Source organism: Hippichthys cyanospilos, chromosome 4 (assembly GCF_059441005.1).
Source record: "Hippichthys cyanospilos isolate Australia breed blue-spotted pipefish chromosome 4, RoL_Hcya_1.0, whole genome shotgun sequence".
NCBI lineage: Eukaryota > Metazoa > Chordata > Actinopteri > Syngnathiformes > Syngnathidae > Hippichthys > Hippichthys cyanospilos.
In genome coordinates, this window is record NC_142372.1 from 436,383 (window position 1) to 455,252 (window position 18,870).

At 53.4% G+C, this 18,870-nt stretch overlaps 1 protein-coding gene across 1 annotated transcript in view; it reads right to left on the reverse strand.

Annotated features, from left to right (window-relative positions):
• Window positions 1-18,764, reverse strand: part of ccne1 (cyclin E1) — a 54,070-nt gene extending 35,306 nt beyond the window's left edge. Inside the window, exons 1-2 of the mRNA XM_088413626.1 lie at window positions 18,508-18,764; window positions 17,178-17,265 (exon numbers count right to left, since the gene is read on the reverse strand). Of these exons, the coding sequence (XP_088269752.1) occupies window positions 17,178-17,265; window positions 18,508-18,523 (104 nt within the window). The 5' untranslated portion in view covers window positions 18,524-18,764. The remainder of the gene's footprint in view (window positions 1-17,177; window positions 17,266-18,507) is intronic.
• Between the last annotated feature and the right edge of the window lie 106 nt (window positions 18,765-18,870).

Consider the following 18,870-nt stretch of genomic DNA (forward strand, 5'->3'; position numbering starts at 1 on the left):
CTATTCTGTCGGCCGCGTTCTCACTTTACGACAACGACGGGACGGGCCGAGCCAAAAAGGACGAGCCAAAAAGGACGAGCCAAAAAGGACGAGCCAAAAAGGACGAGCCGGAGGGCGGACGGACCGCGCGGGCCGGCTGGGGGCAAGCGGCGCCTCTTGCGGCTCGCGACGGCGTTATTCTCAAGAAAAGAAGCGAGCGGACCGAACAAAGGTCGGAGCCTATCCCTGTTCACAATTTCAACAGCGTCATATCTATGATTCGTATCGTTTCCTGTTTTTTGCGCGTTTGCGTCCGTGTCTGTATTCCGCTCTCGTTCGCTCGGGTAACACAAAAGCGCATTCGTCCGAGAGGTTTCATTCCCTGGCGCTTGGACTTGAGTTTTTCGAAGCGCGGCTCGCAGCGACCCCGGTTCAGCGGGAAATTCCGAAAAGGGAAGCGAATCCACAGCGAGGCGCTTTGCATATGTTTTATTTGGACGGGGTAATTAGGGAGTCTCTCTCGGCGTTCCACGAGGCCTCTAATGAGTTCTCCACGGGCCTCGCCTTTATTTACGCCTTTGTTTGTTATTTTTCAACTCCACGAAGTCCCCTTGTATTTATCAAATCAAAGAGGAAGGGAGAGGAAGGGAGAGGAAGGGAGAGGAAGGGAGAGGAAGGGAGAGGGAGGCGCGGGAACCCCGGACTCCGAGCGACCGGGCGAGGTCGGGCTGCGGCCAGAATGTCATTACGTGGCTTCGAGGCCCGGATCGGGTCCGGTGCACAAGTTGGATTCCTTCCGCCGGATCTCGGTCAGATCATAAGGAGGGGTCTCCCGGACGAGACTGCTACCCATCCCGTTTTGTTCGCGGCTGCCGGACGCCACCGGGCACGCGCCGTCCTCGGAGATTTCCTGCATGGAGACGGGTGGGAGAATCGCTCGCCGCCGGCCGAGTAAAAATAAATCTTTGATGCGGATAGGTGACGAGTGTTATTATTCTGGAGTGTCTCATTCTCGCAATGGTACAAACGTGCATGACGATTGCTTTTACAGCCGAATGCGATTGAACGGCCATTAAGATCATCAAAAAGTTGTTTGGGTTGGGATTCGAAGGATTTCCGGCGGCGAGCCCGGAAAAGTCTTTCCTCGATAGAAGAAAAGTTTCTTCGGGTATTTGCGGCAGATTTAAGCGAGGGGCGTCGGAAGGCGTGGCGGCAAGGCGGCGCGCACGCACGCCACCTGGCGGCGGCCATATCTGCTTGTGCTCCGCGTGACTTTGCTAGCAAACGGCGCGCTAAGATTAATGAAATGATTATCGTGATCGACGACGTTACCTGTTCCCACGCGGGAAAAAAATGACTTTGGCGGCGTAATGGTCAAACGGTGGGCGCGGGTGACACAATTATTAAAAGAGGAAGAATTGAGTAATTCCTCCACATTTATCAGTCTGCACATCAGTGTTACTATATAGTAGATCTCAGCCCGCTATTCTTCTTCATATTTCCATCCTATTAGGAAACAGCCACTTCATTCACATCCAAGATGGAGGCGAAGGGGGGGGGGGGACACGCTGACCGCAAAATGGTAAATGGGATCTCGCCGGCGCCATCTTTTTCCCCCCGCTGACATGATAAATACCTGCAGTGCGGCGTGATGAATGTTTTTATAAGGCGCGGCAGCGATAACGTTCCGCTATTCATATTTGGCCGCCGTGTAAAAAGCGGCCAGATAAAGTATGCTACTCCGACTGACCCGCTGCTTCAACACGGGAAGTCAAGCCGCCGCGTGATAAATAAACAGATAAGGCCGGAAAAAAAAGCAGCTACGGCCACGCCCGCGCCTCGGCGTAGTCAAAGCGCCACGCGGAGGCCAGGCGGACCGACCCTCGCCGACCGACCCTCGCCGACCCCCCCTCGCCGACCGACCCTCGACGACCGACCCTCGCCGACCGACCCTCGACGACCGACCCTCGCCGACCGACCCTCGCCGACCGACCCTCGCCGACCGCCCCTCGCCGACCGGGCAAACTTTGCTCTCCTCTCATTGTAAAACACACATTTGGACCCCAAACATGGGTTTGTTTTTTTTTTAGCTGCGCCTTACAGTGCAGAGAATATTTGTTTTTTTGCAGTTTGAGGAGCGATGCGCATCGGGCGCTCGCGGCAATATTGCGCGCATCTTCGTGACGGGCCCGACGTTCCGATTGCGCTTTTTTATTTTATCGGCGAGGCTGTAATGGCGCGGCGCGGCCCCGGGAGGCGGCGCGGCGTTTTCCCTGGCGGGACGGCGAACGACGGCAGGAAATACGGCCGCCGCGAGAGGCGCTGGCAGATGGCTGACGAGGCATTTTGGCCCATAACGCCTCAGTAAAACTTTAACTCCTGAGATTTAGTGCTAGCGCGCCGCACTTAGCGAGCGGCCGCCGCCGCCGCCGCCGCCGCCGCCGGCGGCTCTTCTTCTCTTTCCTTATTTTTTCCCCCCCTTTCCTTCGCCGCCCTCAAAGGTCCCAAAGCGATGGTTTTGCAAGCGCCGCATAAACATACTTTATGGACGGCCGCGCTCCAGGATGCAAAGGGTCAGTATCATTTAGCGCAACGACACTTTTACAGGACAAATAAAAGCTCGGATTTGCTCAAACGTTGTTGTCGGGCCTCATCGATCGCGCGCGTAAAAATTAAATTATTCATCGTGTCATAATATTGAGTGATGACGACGCCGGGCCATCATTTAGGGAACCCGAAGGTCTCCTAGGCAACAATGGCAATTAAGGCTTTTAATTCGGCCGGCGTAATCTCCGGGGGCCCGGCCCGCTCGTAGCTCTCCATTTGCGCCGGACGTGATCGCCGTCCCGGCTTTTATGCTCATTACGCCTTTTTGCCGCTAATGTCGGGGAAAAAAAAAGCCCAATGAGAACCGACCTATCGCTTTCATCAATAAGAAGCCGCGTGCATCTTGGAACCTTTCCCGAGAGGAGCGGGCGCTCGCCGCCGGTAAATTGCCCGAATGGCGCGGAGGTAGCGCCGACCTTTGCGTAGAGGCCCTAGTAGTTTTTTCCCCCGGGGCCAGCGGGATTCCCGTGGCGGCGGCGGAGGGGGCGGAGGGGGCCGTCTTTTCCGCAGCTTCGGTGAATGGCCTCTTTTAAAACCGTTTTTACATATGAAGCGCGTCGCGTTATAAGGCGCGTAGAACAGAAGCTACGGTAGCGGCCGGGCTTGCGTTACGCATCCTGACCAAAGCGGACGTCGACAAAACGTAAGCCAATCGAGCCTGATTAACAAAGGATCAGAATTCTTTAAATAAAAGATAAAAGATCACTTGTGGAAAGCACCGTCAGAACAATTACATTCAAAGACTGTTGAGATCCAATGCCAAGGTCAAAAGAAGAGAATTATGATTCTGGTAAATGTTAACTTGCATTTTTGAATCAAACTGCAACCATAAGGCCCGCGGGATGATAAGGTCAGCTTGTCAGGAAATTCAATGAAAATGTAGGCGGAGTGTAAAATGCCTTATTTGGTAAGGACAAATATCGGCGATGAAACTTTGTAGAAATGAGTTTGAGCACACTGAATCCATGTTCACTTCTCGGGAATTTCAATAACAAACAAACATCAGATTTTTGCTTGCGTCTGTTGGAATGGCCGAACAGAACCGAAAGCGCCGCCCCGAGAGCCTCGTTTGCCTCGGGCGGCCGGAGGAGCTCGGGGGGCCCCCGGGGGGAATAAAGGAGGAGGCCGAAAGGCGGCCCTCCGAGCCTACTGGCGAAGGAGGAGGCGTTATCGGGCCAGCCGGCGCACCTGCGCGCGGGCGCCTCGTACGCCGAGCTCTCCTTTGCTTTTATGGCACACATCTGTCGGGCATGTCTGTCGGCCGGCCGTAAAAGGCCCGCGCCGCGCTCGTAACTTGGCGCTCCCGCTCCGCCGCCCGCATTCCTCTTCCCGGATGTTTCCGTTTGGAGCGCTGCCGCAAAAGGCTTCAGGATTACTGGATTTCATGAGCAATAGGAGGAATGCCGGCCTTTCCGGAAAAAAAAAGGTTACAAATGTTTTGGAACGGGCACGGGAACAGCCGACGGGCCGTTTGCTCACGGACGCCGGAAACGGGCCGCAACGAGGGAAGGGGGACTAATGGACGCGAGGAAGGCGGCGGCGTTTCTTCCGGGAAAACACAAAAGCCGCCGCGGGTGACATTACGACGCGTTCAAGCTGTTTTGTATTTTTGCTTCCCAAAAAGCCGGGCCCGTAAATTTTGCGGGGCGCTCTATTAAGCGCGACTGATCCGCATCCACCCGAGGACGATAAAGGCGGCGTGAAGGAGTGCGCTTCCTCCAAGACGCATCTCCGGATTGTTTTTTTCGCTCCCCCGCCTCCCCTCTGCTTATCGCAGCAAAGTGCTTTTAATTTGCCTCTTCGCCCAGTCGTCCCGCTTCCCATTTAATGCCGCGTCTCCATTGGCTGGGGGAGCCCCGGCGGGGCGGCGGCGACGCGGCCGCCGCCCTCCGCCGCCGCCGCCGCCGCCTTTATGGCCTCCTCGCCGCCGCGCCATCCACCTTTTTATGTCCCGCCCGAGACCGACAAAACGTCTCCTCAGCAGTTCCGCCGCCGGTCTCTCCTCCATCTTGCCGCGCTTAATTCCCCGCTAAGTGCGTTCGCCGCACTCGTTAACTGATTAAGCAGTTTAATTAGGCCGCGAGGCGGAGCCGCCGAGGAGTTCCGAGCGGGCGCGACGGCCGGGCTGAGGCTCGGGGAGCGGAGTTAGAGAGTCTATTTCTTGTCGGGGAGCCGCGCCGGGCCGGGATTTAGTGTTGGGAGGCCCCGGCGCCAAAACCCTCTCCCCGATTTCGCTCGCCGGCCAACGCTTGACAAAAGGGGGGCGCCCCCCGCAGCCGCTTTGGGACATTCGCTGGAGATGTTTGGGATGAAATCCTAGGGTGTTCCACTTCCTGGACAAACTGCGACCAAACAAAACCATTCCTGTATTTTCCGCACTATAAGGCGCACGGGGTCGGGGGAGGGGGGGCGGGGGGGTCAGCCCGTAGTGAGCTGCTTCTCGGTGTGGTGACCGATAACCAAAAATGCTCACTTTCTCAATTATATATCTATATATATCTCCCTGGACACCCAGGGGTTAATTCAAACACGAAGGTACTAGTGTAGAAGACGGCCGGTCAAAAGCAAATATCATTTCTTCACCGCACATGCATATTTTGTATTGTTGATTTTTACAGTAAAATGCATATTTCAAGTCCGATTTCTCAAAACATTGACGACATTGTTGGCAGATTGATTCTAAAATGCGTATCCTTAAACCCGTTTTTCTTTTTTTTAGGTTTTACTCGTGAGAAAAGTTGGGGGGGGGGCTCCAGCTTCCCCCTTGTGCAGGATTTGACTTTTTGCTAACGCGCTCCGAGGGACCGGACCACAGGCGGCTATTGTTGGTCCTTTGTGCAAGCTTTGCGGGTGCCGCCAACACATCAATGTGCAAATATCTTCAATTTCCGCGCCGGTTAGCGTTATGACGTTGTCCCGCCGTCCCGACGCGGCTCTTTTGTCCCCCGGCGCCGCTCGCGACACAAAAGCTGTCACCGAGGACCGCGCCGACCATTTTTCTCCCAAATGCCGCAGCAAACTCCGCGGGCCGATCAAAAGCATTCCAACACGATCACAAAGCCGGCGTCTCGTGCCACAGGTGATGGGGGCGGCTGTTGTCGTTTTTTTTTTTTTTTATCTGAACGTAGGGCGCGGATGTACGGCGACGCAAAGCCGGGCCGCCCGCGGAAAAGCCGATTATGCCGACGAGGGGAAAACATGGCGTGGCCGAGGACTAAACCTATAGCGCGCTCGCCGGCGGACGTGATAAAGAGCCGGGGTACGCGTGTGGAAAGAAAGCCGATGCGCCGGACGGGCGCCTTTGATGGACACCTGGAGGCCGGGCTGGGGGAACACCAGGAGAAAAAATCAACATGAACGGAAATTCTAAAAAGCGTACTCCATCCCGAGTGCTGGCCCAAATTCCCCAAATATAGCATGTGCCCGTGTACAGGACGAAAGCTTCATTTTAGGGTCGAATTCAGGTGTTTTGGATGTTACCGGGTGTAGGACACACCTAGCCTGACAATGTTGAAAGTGTAGCCAAACAGAATACATGTCATCTTTGTAATTTATCCATATTTTCTTATTTATCGAGTATTTATAGACTTATGTTATTGAGTACTGCTGTGACAGAGCTGCGAGCGATGGGGGGGGGGGCTATGCAGAGTTTCAGGAAGAGACCCTATTGAAATAAATACCGACAGCAACTGTACCTACTAGTTGTCCCGTTGGCTCGGCAATTCGCTCTTTCTTCTTTAAAGCTGTGTGAACAAGGACTCGGACGTTGGTTGAGTCCACTCGCTTCTGTTATCGAAAACGACGCCTCGACACCCGCAGCTAAGCCGTTAGCTGCAACAGGCGCCGGCTGCTAACAGCCAACTGACATCCGTCCTCTTGCTCATGTCGCGTGAGCGTTTTTGCTACGTGCACATTCTAGGATTTTACCATCTTTGTGAGGACCTCTCCTTTTTGGCGAGTGGGCTCCACTAGTCCAGACCTCTTTCTGAGGGTTTTAGGGTTTAGGTTTGAATTATAGTTTGGGTAAGTGTTAGGCAATCAGTTGTGAGGTTTGAGGTGGAGCCACGCATTATGTCAATGGGATGTCCGCACTAAGACAACCGTGTGTGTGTGTGTGTGTCAGCGATAAATAGCGCGTAAGTGGCAAGCGCCCAGGGCATCAAGTGTTGCGCGGCGTACACGGGGGTCGGGGGAGCAGGGGTCTCGGGGGAGGAAAACAATTTCGGGCGCCGATAACCCGAGCCGAGCGGCGCCGATGAAAAATGTTTGAACATTTGCGGCTGCTTCGCCGGCGCGAGCGCGACAGCGATGGGGTCGCTGTCAAAGGCTTCCCGTTAATGTCACGATCCGTCTCGGCCCGTCGTCCGCGTCCCCTCCCATCCCCGTCCCCCCGAACTTTGTCTCCGGGTGTCCATCGAAGCCGCCACTCGGATAATGGAACGTCGCTTGCATTTGATTGAGACGCAAGACACGGATTACACCGCGCGTGTCCACGCGAGTAGTCTTTGAGTGACGTAATCCAGCGGCCCCCAACCATGTTTTGGAAGCGATTTAGGTTAACGGTTCTTTGGTTTGTTTTTCTCTCAATTCCCGTCGGACGTACATTTTGCGATCGGGATCGAGACGTCCCTAATATGCGGTCATTGAACCCAAGATACTAAAATATTTGTACTATCGAATCAGTGAGCGGCGGCAGGACGGATGAAAAGTCAGGCAAAACACAGAAAGTAAACGCGGGTCATCGGAAGGGCGGCAAATAATGAATTGGGACTTCATTGGGGACCCAGACTTTCTCCCGCTTAAAAGGTCACGCGCTGGACCCTTAACGCGCGCAGCCCTTTCCTCATTCGTGTCACGTGGGACTTTTTCTTCAATGCGTTGTTTTAGGCTTTGGAGGGTTCAGTATAGGACATGGGCCAAAGCAGAGGAAAGGAGGGAGGGAGGGAGGGAGGGGGAATGTTGGCATGGAAACAAGGAAGGATGAAATTAAAAGATGGGAAAAAAGAAAGGAAGGATGCATGGAATAAGGAACAGGAAGTAACAGAAAAAAACAAATGGAAGGAAGGAAACGGGAAAGATGTTAGAAGGTCCAGGTGGGCGTGAAGAAGGAAGGAAGGAAGCAAGGAGGAACGAATACTTAAAAGGAAGGAAGGAAGGACTCGACGGGCAGAAAGGATGCACGAAAGGAAGGAAGAAAGGAAGAGTAGCGGGGGATGGGAGGAAGGAAGGCAGGACGCATTGAAGCAAGGAAGAGAGGAGGGACGGAGGACTTCATGACAGGCAGGAAAAATGCATGAAGGGAACAAAGGAAAGGATGGAGCCATGAAAATAGAGGGGGAAAGGAAGGAAGGAAGGAAGGAAGGAAGGATGCACGGAAGCAAGAAGAGAGGATGCTTGAAAGGAGGGACGGAAGGGAGGAACAAATGCAGGGAGAACGGAAAGGCGGGCGCCATGGAAATAGGGGGGAAGGGAGGAAATGAGGACGGCTGGGAAGAAAAAAAAAATAATGGCGCGGACGGTGCAAAAGAAGACCGGAAAAAGGGGAGGTGGGAAAACACCTTTGCGGGAAAGGCGTGCGTGCTACTTTTGGCCCCGGCGTATTTTGGGAACGCGCGCGCTTTGGATTAAAGGCGGCTTGACGTCCGCCCTTACGCGGCCTCCCGCCGCTCATGATCCGCTCCCGTCCCCGTCCCCGCCTTCGCCTGGACCGCGTCCCGTCCGCAATACGGGGAAAAAGGAGCATTCTCTTGCGTGCATTTTATTGTTTAGTCCTGGCAAAATATGGATTTTATAAATACGGAAAAGAAAGCGGGCAATTGCCTCGACTTTCACGTCATCCGGAGGAGAAAGGTTTCGCGGCGAAGGGGTGAAGAAGTGTTTTTTCTGCCAACATGCCATTCCTCATCAGTGCAGTGCGGGTGGGCCTGAAGCCTCCGTCCCGCCGGAGCCGCCGTACGCCACCGGCCGCCAATCGATCACGGCGCGAGCGGGCCCGCCCTGACCGACGCGCGCAAACCAAACGCGCGCAGGGGCGAGTAGCGCAGGGGCGAGTTGCGCAGGGGCGAGCAGCGCAGGGGCGAGTGGCGCGGCGGCCATCGGGGGAACGGATTCCATTAGCGCCGCGTCGGACACGGACCACGCTTTCTGTCAAAGGCATCTTCACGGCAAGCGTGACACGATCATCGGCCGCTTCGGCGCTCCATCGGGGGTCGCGCTTTGGCATTAGATCGGCCCCCGACCATCCCCGAAGCCCAAACCGTCCCGGGACCTCCGTTGCGCCGGCCGCCGCCCGGAGAAAGAAGCCAAACGGGGGCGCGTGAAGGGGGCTTCGCCGAGGGGGTTGCCGTACGCCCCGCCAAATCTCATTTCTTGCTTTTGATGACACGGTGGCGGAACGGCGCTCGGCACTTCACTTGAAGGGGGGGGGGGACAAACAAACAAACAAACAAACAAACAAAAAGCGCCTCCAAACACCAGGGAAAGCCGGCGGAGCCTGCTCGGCCCGCGGCTCGTCTTCAAACGCGAGCGCCCCCGCCCGCTGACAGCCCGGCCTCTCGGCGGAGTCGATGGGCAATTTAGGGAGCCGTATATTCCAATTAGCCGGCGACGTCCCGCCGTCCGCGGCGAGTCGCGTTCAATTACGAGCGCCGTCCGCCGCGGATTTGTGTGTTTTTTTTACCTGTCGAGGTGCATAACGTAAACGCGTTGTATTTCCGCTTGCGCGCGCCTTTAATGGCTCCCCGTCACGGCAAACATCATTTACATGAAAAACAACGCCGGCGAATGACGGTCAGCAAGCCGTCCTACATAACTCCAGCTTAAGGCCAACCAAAGCGCGCGGGATATGCTAATGCCGCGCACTCCAGAGGAAGAAAACTAAACAATAAGTGCCATATTTGTGCCAATACATCATTACATGACTTCCCTTTTGATTTCCCTGCTTTACTCTTGACTTATTATCATATGAAAATAATCAGGAATTTATTTTTAAAGCCTGAGCGCAGTCGCTATATTCTTAACGCATCACAAATCGTTTGATGTCTCGTGTGTTTTTTTTTTCCCTTTCCTTTAAAAAAAAAATGTGCTCCTTGAAGAAAACAAAGGCTTGCATACATTAGCAAGGAGGACCGCAATTAGACAGTCGCAGTGATTGCAGAAGAATAATTACTGGAGAAACAAGGCCAGTATAAAAAAAAAAAAAAAGAAATCCACGTATAAATAAAACATCTTTTTTGGTAGCGACGGAACATAATAATCAATTACAAGCGGCGCATTGTTTCCGCCGCTTCCTGTCGCACCGGGAGACAAATGCGTGCGTCCGTAAAGGCTAGAAATGTCGCGGATGAAAGAAGCTACGCGGTACATGGGCGAGGAACGGCGAGCGGGCCGAGCGGCGGGACCTTCTCTTAGGTGCGGACGGCCTTTTATGAAAGCGGAAGCGGGAAATCGAGGAGTGGCGAGGGAGCCCCTCGGCCGATCGTCGGCCTCGGCGCCAATTACCGCAGTCCGCCAAACGTAGGACGCGCTCCTGACTCATTCCGTGCCCTGGACCGTATATCGCCCTTTTGGAAGCCGCGTCCGAAGCCCCAAGTTTAGTCCGTCGCCCGTCGTCTACCTAACCGGGTCGCTGCAAATGTAGCTCTCGTCGTCCCGGGTCGCCCCGTCACCGGGTCCCGGTTTCCTGAAAGTCGGACAACCCCTGCTCGAACCGCGGAACGAGGATGGACTCTCAAATTGACAGTTTTTCAAGTCAATTCAATACAAAATAAAATGAAGAGAAATCTATATTTTCACCCATTCACTGCCAAAGACGTATTTTCATGTCATTTTCTCTTTTAAAGAGTTGGGACATTTTCAAAAGGGCTGGTACTAAATGAATAAAGTTCGACTTCAGGTACTAAAGTCGGTCATTACCGGAGGTATTTGATGAATGAATGAATTTAGTAGCAGCTGTTTTTAGATGCTCCTTTAGCCCAAAACCTGATTAAAAGAAAAGAAAAGAAAAAACATTGTACATACCTGGGATTGAATGTCTGGACTTGCGAAAAGTAAAAAACAGGTCTCTGGGATTGAAGCGGTTAAGCGCGACGGTACTTGAGGTATATAACCCCGGCTCGCCCCCCGGGTGTCGGCGCCGCCCGCTTTGAGGACCGCCGGCGAGCGCTCCGGTCCATCCGGGGCGGGCTCGCTCGCGGGACGGGACGGACACTCGGACCCGACGGCAGACGTCCGCGTGTCCTCCGACGCCGTTACGTCCCCGCCTAACTTGGAGCAACGACAGTCTCTAATTCACAGGGCAAACTTTCCCTTCTCCGATACCTCGATTTGATATACTCCGATAGAGCCCTTCTCCCAGACGCCATCAATTGTCTATGGATTTTTCGCAGCGCTCCTCGCAAGAGAAACAAAAGGCGGAGAAGACGGGCCCAGAGGCTTTATCGATAGGGACGCGGGCCGAATACGGCCTCTTTTCCGCGCCGATCGATGGCGCCGTCGGCGCCCGACCCCCCCTTTAGCCGACGCGGCCCGGGGGGCCCTGCCGCCGGCTTCGGACGAGACGGATGAAGCTAAACGGATACGCGGAAATCCGAGATAAAGAGATGGACGGGCGGACGGGGAGATGCGGTAGGTAAGGCTAGGTAGCCCTATGAGCTGCTTTCAAAATAGCTAGTTAGATGGCCAGCTAGATGTTTTAGAGTTATTTTACAAACACAATACGAATCATTTAGGAAGATGACATTGATTCTGTCCCACTACGGCTTCGGACTGACGGCTACGTTAATATCGAAAATACCAGGATTGGACCCTAAAATTAAGGGTGGGGAATGACGGTCCTCGGCAAGTATTAGCTTTGCAGAAAATCGCTTGGCGAAACACTGATTATTAAAGAACCAAATAAGGTAGGATCATACTCTTGTTTTCAGAGAACGGAACCCAACTTTTTACCACCCGCGTTAACGCAGACGCACAATATCCCGTCGAAAGACGAGTGAAAATCATCCAAACGTGACGGTGCGGTCGCAATATCGGCGCTTGTCTTTTGCACGGACGAAAAGCAATCCCGCTCCATTAGTCGGAAAGGCTGGCTAGCTCGTTTGTTTGGAAGGGCTGAAAATGGCGCCTGCGCGCGGACGGCAGAAGGGGCAAAAAGAAAGCACCCGACCGCGAGCTCTCCGTCCCGGCTCCCCTTTGACGAGAGGAGGGGCCGGTCGCCGAAAGCGAGGCTTGCTTTGACTGAAATGGACCGGTCGCCCGATTGACACGCCTCACACGCTTAGCAACGGAGCAAGAAAAACACTTTGCGTATTGGACATCCAGCGTTTCACAACCGAGCAGCACCGACATCGGTTCAAAAGTATTTGAGCGAGCGACTACAAAGGCCGTCTTCCATTTTCAGCGGGGGGGGGGGGGCTTCCACGCAACAAAAGAGGAAGATGATTGCTAGTCTTTGATCTTATTGGTTTCCTGCCCCCTCCCAAGCCCCTTGCGGAGCGGCGGCCTTTTGTGTGCGTCCAGGTACAACAAGACCCAAGCGAGACAAGCCGCCGCCGACGGGATGTCCGGAACGCGCAAAAGGCCAGGACGGGCGCGGCGAACGCTCGACGACGGTTGCGACAAAGACATTTTGACGGCGGGCCACGTGGCAGTTCCGCTTTCTGGGCCGAAACGACTGCAAAGTCAAACGAAACGCTAAAGTTTGGCACACGCTTATGTACTTTTCAAATCGGAGGCCCGTAATAACTGTTCAAAAGAGAGATTGGGAAGAAAATATGCCTCCCCCCCAAAAGTTTCAAAGTCAACTTGCGAGTTTGGCCTTTGGCGGCGTCCACGTGAAATGATGTGTTTGTCACCTGCGCTCTGAAAGTTCACCACCAAATATTACTGTTGCTGCGTCCTATAGAAAAAAGCTGAATTTTATCCTAAGATTAAGAGTGCTCCTATACACAGGTGCGTCCTATATTTGGCGAATTGCTCGTAGCTATGAAGTGAATTTCCATTTTTAACTGCCGGAATTAGCATCCCCTGAAGTTATCCATTTGTCATGCCGTTTTTTAGAAAATGTTCAACCCGGCGAATGTTGGAGTCACTGCTTAACTGCGTGTGTGTGCGTGCGCGCGCATCATCACAGCTGCGGAGGAAAGGATGGGGGGGGGGGCAGACTCGGGTTCTCTTCAGCGGCTGCCAATCCATCAGGACTCAGTCCGGCGAGCCGACGGCGAGAAGAACAAGAACAAGGCCCGGCAACACCGCGGCATCCGCGCGGCCATCGCTCAACCCTCCACGCGAGCCGAACTCTGCGTGACCTTTTCTACGCGCGCCCGTGCGCGCGCCGTCTTCAAGAAAATCAACAGGAAGACCTTTCGAAAGCTTTCTTCTGCTCATGGTGCACAAAAAGGATTTTTTCCAAGTGGGTCTAAATTGTCAGAATTTACAAAAAAAAAAAAAAAAAGATTCAACATTGTCTTTGACGTTTACAGAAATGTCCATTTTTTTGCAAGATTGAAAACCTTCAATGCTGACAAAGTGTCTGAGTGACGAAGATTTGTTTTGACGTTTCCAAAAATGCGCCGGTTCTCTCGAGGCTCAACGTGTTGGCTAGTCATTGATTATTAGGAAAATATGCACGTTAGGTGGAAGTTGTCCACGATATTACTATATGATGTATGTTAGCTTTGTCAAAGACTTTGTTTGTTTATAAAACGGTTTGTTGAAAAAGAACTGTATTTGATGTTTAGATAAGAAGTATACCGCACCAAAGACTCCAAACCGCCTTTGATGTTTACAAACACGCGTACCGTATGCTTGGATATTTACAAAAAAAAACCAAACAAACGCGCAAAATTGTCCTCCGTGTTGAAAAAAGGGGTGCGGTTCCGTCGTAGCACGCAATATTTTGCGGGCCTTGCAAAATGAGTGAAGAAATAACGGAATAACGCGAGGGCATTTTGCCGGACCGAGACTCCCCATTTATTCATCTTGGCTGCTATTCGTTAAGGCTTCGGCTCGACCGTGCGCACTTGCGTTATTCACACGAAAGGTGTGGGCTGGCTAATCACATTGAGATCAGCAGGTGCGTGACACGCAGATTTCATCCATTACGTCAATTAAGAATTAGCACCTCTGTGCCATCACTCCGCCTGGCCGCCGTCTTCATTAACGGCGCGCGCGGCGTCGCGGCTGATAAGTTAGCCAACGCTTGGAGCGGCACGTGAATCAAAAGGCGACGGGCGCTCAGCTCGTCCGCGGGCGCCCGTCAAACGTGGCGGGCGGGAAGCCCCCCGGCATCCTTTGCGGCGAATGGCATTTTCCGTTGAGCGTTTGCGTGGGGCTAGCGGGGGCGGCTCGTAGGCTCGGTCTGAAAAAGCCATCTTCCGCCGTCCGTGCCGTCTATTTATAGAAAGTTCTGGGCAGAAATTAACCCGGGTGGGCACTTCCGTCCGCCGGCCCCTGGCAATTTTCGGCCGTCGTCGTCGGGACATTAAGTGGGACGTCCGTCAGGCCGCCGCGCCCCTTTTTGCTTAGCCAACAATAATTCGAGCGACTCGCACGTTTATCTGCTATATTGCCGCATCTCTATAGCGCAAGGTGCCATCAGCCTGCGGCCGACGTGACCTGCGGCCGACGTGACCTGCGGCCGACGTGACCTCCGTCACTTCGCGTGTTGCCTCGAGTCACTAAACGCTTCGTTGCTTGTCATTCGCACTTAAAACACAGCTGACTTTACCGGAAATTTCTTTGTGGTTGCTCCCTTTCTTAGGCCTGGTTTCAGCTTTAAGATAAGAGCATTCTGGGATGCGTTTCAGTAACCGATGAATGCAGACCAAAATTTGCATTCTTTCTCTGATTGGCCAGGAAATGTTTTTTAATTCCCTAAGTAAAGACGTTTGGTAAATTGAACCTCAGCAATACTTAGTTTCACTAGTAGTGTATCTGACAACCAAAAAAAAGGAAGTGTCCTACCTCTGGAAATTACGTTTGTGTTACGGGACAAACGTAGCGCGTGTGCGCGCGTAAGCAGGCAACATCGCAGCTCGCGCGCAACGCAAAGATGAAATGTGACGTGAAGCCGCTGCTCTTATTAGCTCGTTCTCATTACCTATCAACACTATTACCTGCAATGAACTGTGTGGGGGTGCGTGTGTTTGTGCACGCGTGTTAAGAAAGTGTTGATGTCAAGAAGGTGCAATTGAGATCACGTCATCTCACGCAGCCCGGAGCAAAAGGTGCATTGTGGGTATGTCGCACCATCATCCTTTCGTCCCGCACTCCCCCGGCATCTAAGTCGGCTTATTTCAAAGAGGGCCACATTTGGTAAGGGGAAAATATGTTGGGGGGCAACCATGCCACCTGACATTCTTTGAATAAAGAACATTCAATACAAATGGAAAATTTTGTCATTGCGTTGCAAACGCCATGCTTTTTGGCACCTTATCATTTTCAAGATTTTATCACCAAAATCATGTGTGAACCCTAACAAATGAAAAGGGGGTGTGTCCGGAAAAAACGCTTTTTCAAAGTTCATTTGAAACCCTGCATATTGTTCACACGCTTTAGTCCGTGCCGCGCGTTCTTCTTTTTTCTGGTCCCGTTGGGTGTCCCAATACTTTTGGCTGCATTGTACGTATCGTCCAGGTGATCGCATGTGACAGCGTGACGCACGGCGTCCGTCGCGACACGTAAATGCCATTAAAAGATGTCTATTAAATATAAAAAGGCGTGGATTTGACGAGCTAACAGCCCCGCGTGGCCGCCGGGTCTGATCCGCGTCAGCCCTGTCAGCGGCGTTCCATGTCAACGCCTCCCCCCCATCAAGGCGGCTAATGGGCCTGTCAGCGAGGTCAGCGCACGAGACGGCGGCTAACGAGCTGACACGCGCAGCCGCCGCCGGTAGGGCTAGCGGTCGCGGATGATTCAAAAGCCAACAATTCACTTTTGAGTCCATTCGCACGGGTCAAAACGTTTCACGGCGGCGGCCCTTAATCACTGCGACGCCACAAAACGAACAACCGGAATCAGCCTCGCGATTATTCCCTCGCGATCGGTCGGCCTCGTCGCTCACGCGCCGCACAAACGCCAAACCTTCGGAGCCCCGATCGACCCACTGACTCATTCAATTCCAAAGACTTCCTTTTATGTTTTGAGCAAGATTGATCCGTCGGCCACGCAAGGTGAGTTTTGATGCACGGATGTGCTTTGTTTTGGGTTTTTTTATCAGCCGTAATTTTAAAACAGTTAGCGCAACGGGACAAGCTAGAGGGCGGAAGTCAGTTGACCGTTGACAGGAAACAGCAGCCGGCCTTAGCTAAAAGAAGCGAGCGGACTGAACCGCCGTGCGAGTCCATCCTCGTTTACGCACGGGACTATGACTAAAACCGAGAGGATCGTGTCGAGTTATGAGTCGCGAGGTACGGAGCGGGGATTTATAGCTTATGGAAATGAACCAAGAAAAATATGAAGAGTTTAGGAAGATGAGATGAGATCTGTTTTGCTATAGTACTCGTATACACGGGAAGAGAGAGAGAGGAAAAAAAAAAAACTAAATTCCACCCCAAAACGAAGCGCGCGTCCTTCACGCAATTTCGGAAAATAGAAACGATTGATTGCCCAGCACTACGTTGATTGTTTTTTTAGCCGCCCGGGTGTCGGAGCGGGACCAAAGAGCCGCGGCTTGCGCCGGCGCCCCTCGCGAGCCAGGTAGTAGCGCGTCACGTCGCGCGGGGGCTCCGGGAGCCGCTCCGAGATCGGCTCCCATTAGCGTGACACGCGTTGAGTGATTCGGAGGCAAATCCGAATCGATTTGCGGCCGACCGGTCCCCCGGGGGCCCCGGGGCCCGGCCCGCTCGTCGCTTTGCCTCCTTGACGTTTTGACAAGGCCGACTTGAGATGAGGGCCGATGGCGGGCGCTCGCAAAGTCCGACATCCATCCGGCGGGCCGGAGCCGCTTCCCGCCACCTTTGGCAGAGACGCCAGTGACGCCAGTGACGTGCGCCAGACTAAACATTTGGCTGACGGCGGCGTTATGTGATACGGGACTTCTTTTTCACCTGGAACTGCCTTTTTTTAATCCCGAGTGCAGGTTCTTGACTTGAAATATCGAAATAAAATACTGAAAATGAAGATTTTTTTTTTGTCCTGTATGAAAACAGTTGCATTTGACAAAAGCAAACAATAGTCAACCAAAACTGTCAATTTGAAACAAAGTTTTTAGTGTAGTGATGAAACGTTTTTGAAAAAAAGTAGTCATCAATGAATGGACCTAATGGACAGCTTCAACAATTATTGAAACAATCATTAGTTGCGGTCAAGTCAGCAGATTTTTTCTGCCTTTTTTGATGAAATGAAAAATGTAACTTTTTTTTTTTTAAAACAATTGCCCAAATTTTAACAGAATAATCGAACATCGCGCGCGTTTTGATCAAAGGGCAGGAGCGGAACCGTGCTATTTCTCTCCGATTGATGCACTAAAGGCAAAAATCGAAATAATCGACAGGAAGGGATTCATCGAGGGATTCCTCGCTAACGCTGAGCTCAAGCCGCTTTTTCCGTTGCGATGCGTCCGTGCTAGCAACGCTAGCTATCTCGGCTCTTACCTTGACGCGGGTTCCCGCGGCGCTTCCGGCGGCCGAGCGTCGCGACGGCGCCCCCGCTCTCGGCTCATTTGCGCCGCCCCGGAACGTTCTGAGAGGATGGGAAGCGACGGCGTGAAAGAAGGGAGTCGCCGCCAATCACGTTTGCTTCCGCGAGGGGAGATTGATGGAAGGAGGACGCGCACTCAGCCGCCCGACGCTAATCGGCGGCCTCGCGAAAGCGCTTTGGACTTTGGAGGTTAGGCCTTGGGGGGAGGGGGCGCCCGGCCCCTCGGGTCTAACGTTCGGCCCGGATCCGGATCGACCCGCCTTTCGGCGCCGACGGGCGGACGCCCGGAAGGGGGCTGGGGGGGGGCAAAGAAAGAAAGGCCGAGCGAAGATGGGAGGACGGGAGGGAGGAGGAAAAGGAGCAAAGAGACAAAGCGAGGTAGACAGGAAGCAAGGAAGGAAAGGGGGACGCTGGAGGGACAGAGCCAGGGGATGGACCAGGGAGTGAGCGAAGGTCGCAAAGAGGGAAGGAGAGAGCGAGACGAGGGAGGGAAGCTCGGAGGGTTAGGGTGACCGAGTGAGGGGAGGCGGTGCGGGGGGAGGAAAGAAGGAGGCCACAGTAAGAAAGGCCGAGAAAAGAGGGGAGGTAGTACGGAAGGAAGGGCGAGGGAAACAAGTTGGGGACGGGGGGACCGAGGGAGCCAAGGAAGGGACGGAGTGAAGAGACGCAAGGAAGGGGCTCGGAAGCCAGATTTCAAGTCCAGTTCCCCCTTCCGTCAACGCAGGCGCGGAATTTCCCGTTGCCATTTGAAACTTTCGGATCGTTTTGGACAGCGAAAGGCGCTGCGTTTCCCGTTGTCCGTAGCTATGACAAACATGGCCGCCCCCCACGTAATATCGTTTCATGACAACTAGACCTAGCGTAATATTTCAAACATTAACAACACATTCATTAGCACGTTTTTGAAACTTGCAATCATCGAATTGATTCCTTTTTCATGAAAAACGGACACTCTAAAACACTGTGCCTTTAAGTGAGAGTTAGTTTCTTTCCTGAGCTGCGGTTTCAAAACAGCGACGACGGCGTTCTGATGTATGATGTGACGTCATATCAGCCTCAAGGCGACAATCGCAAATGTATCGTTCCTATTCCAAACGTAGCGTTCCTATTCCAAACGTAGCGTTCCTATTCCAAACGTAGCGTTCCTATTCCAAACGTAGCGTTCATATTCCAAGTGTGAGCTGAAGGCAGGCGACGTTTGCGTTGCCGACGGCTGCCCCCCCCCCCCCCGCCCCCGCCCCTCCCCTCCCGGGCCAAAAGCAAGAGGTGATTAAAAAGTCTCACCTTCGCCCCCTCGCATCCCCAAAGCGGTCCTCGTCGGCTGGCTGCCATTTTGCCAGCGCGGCTGACCTTTACACAAGCTCCCATTTAACGAGCTCGGGCGGCTGCCCGCTCGTTTGCGCACACCTTCCGCTCGCTAACTTTGGACGACCGGCTCGTGCCTTTGATTTTTTTTTTTTCTCCCTCGCCTTTGAGTTGAGTGCAGGCGGCAAAACGGAGTCGTCCAAGGCGGCTTTTGCCGCAGCCGCACCTGTGTGGCGTTAAGGTTTAACCGCCCACTTCCGAGCGTCACGTGAGCACGGAAGCCGGCAAGGCAACAACAAACGCTTTTTGTTAATCCCGCAAAAATAAGTAATCCAGGCCATC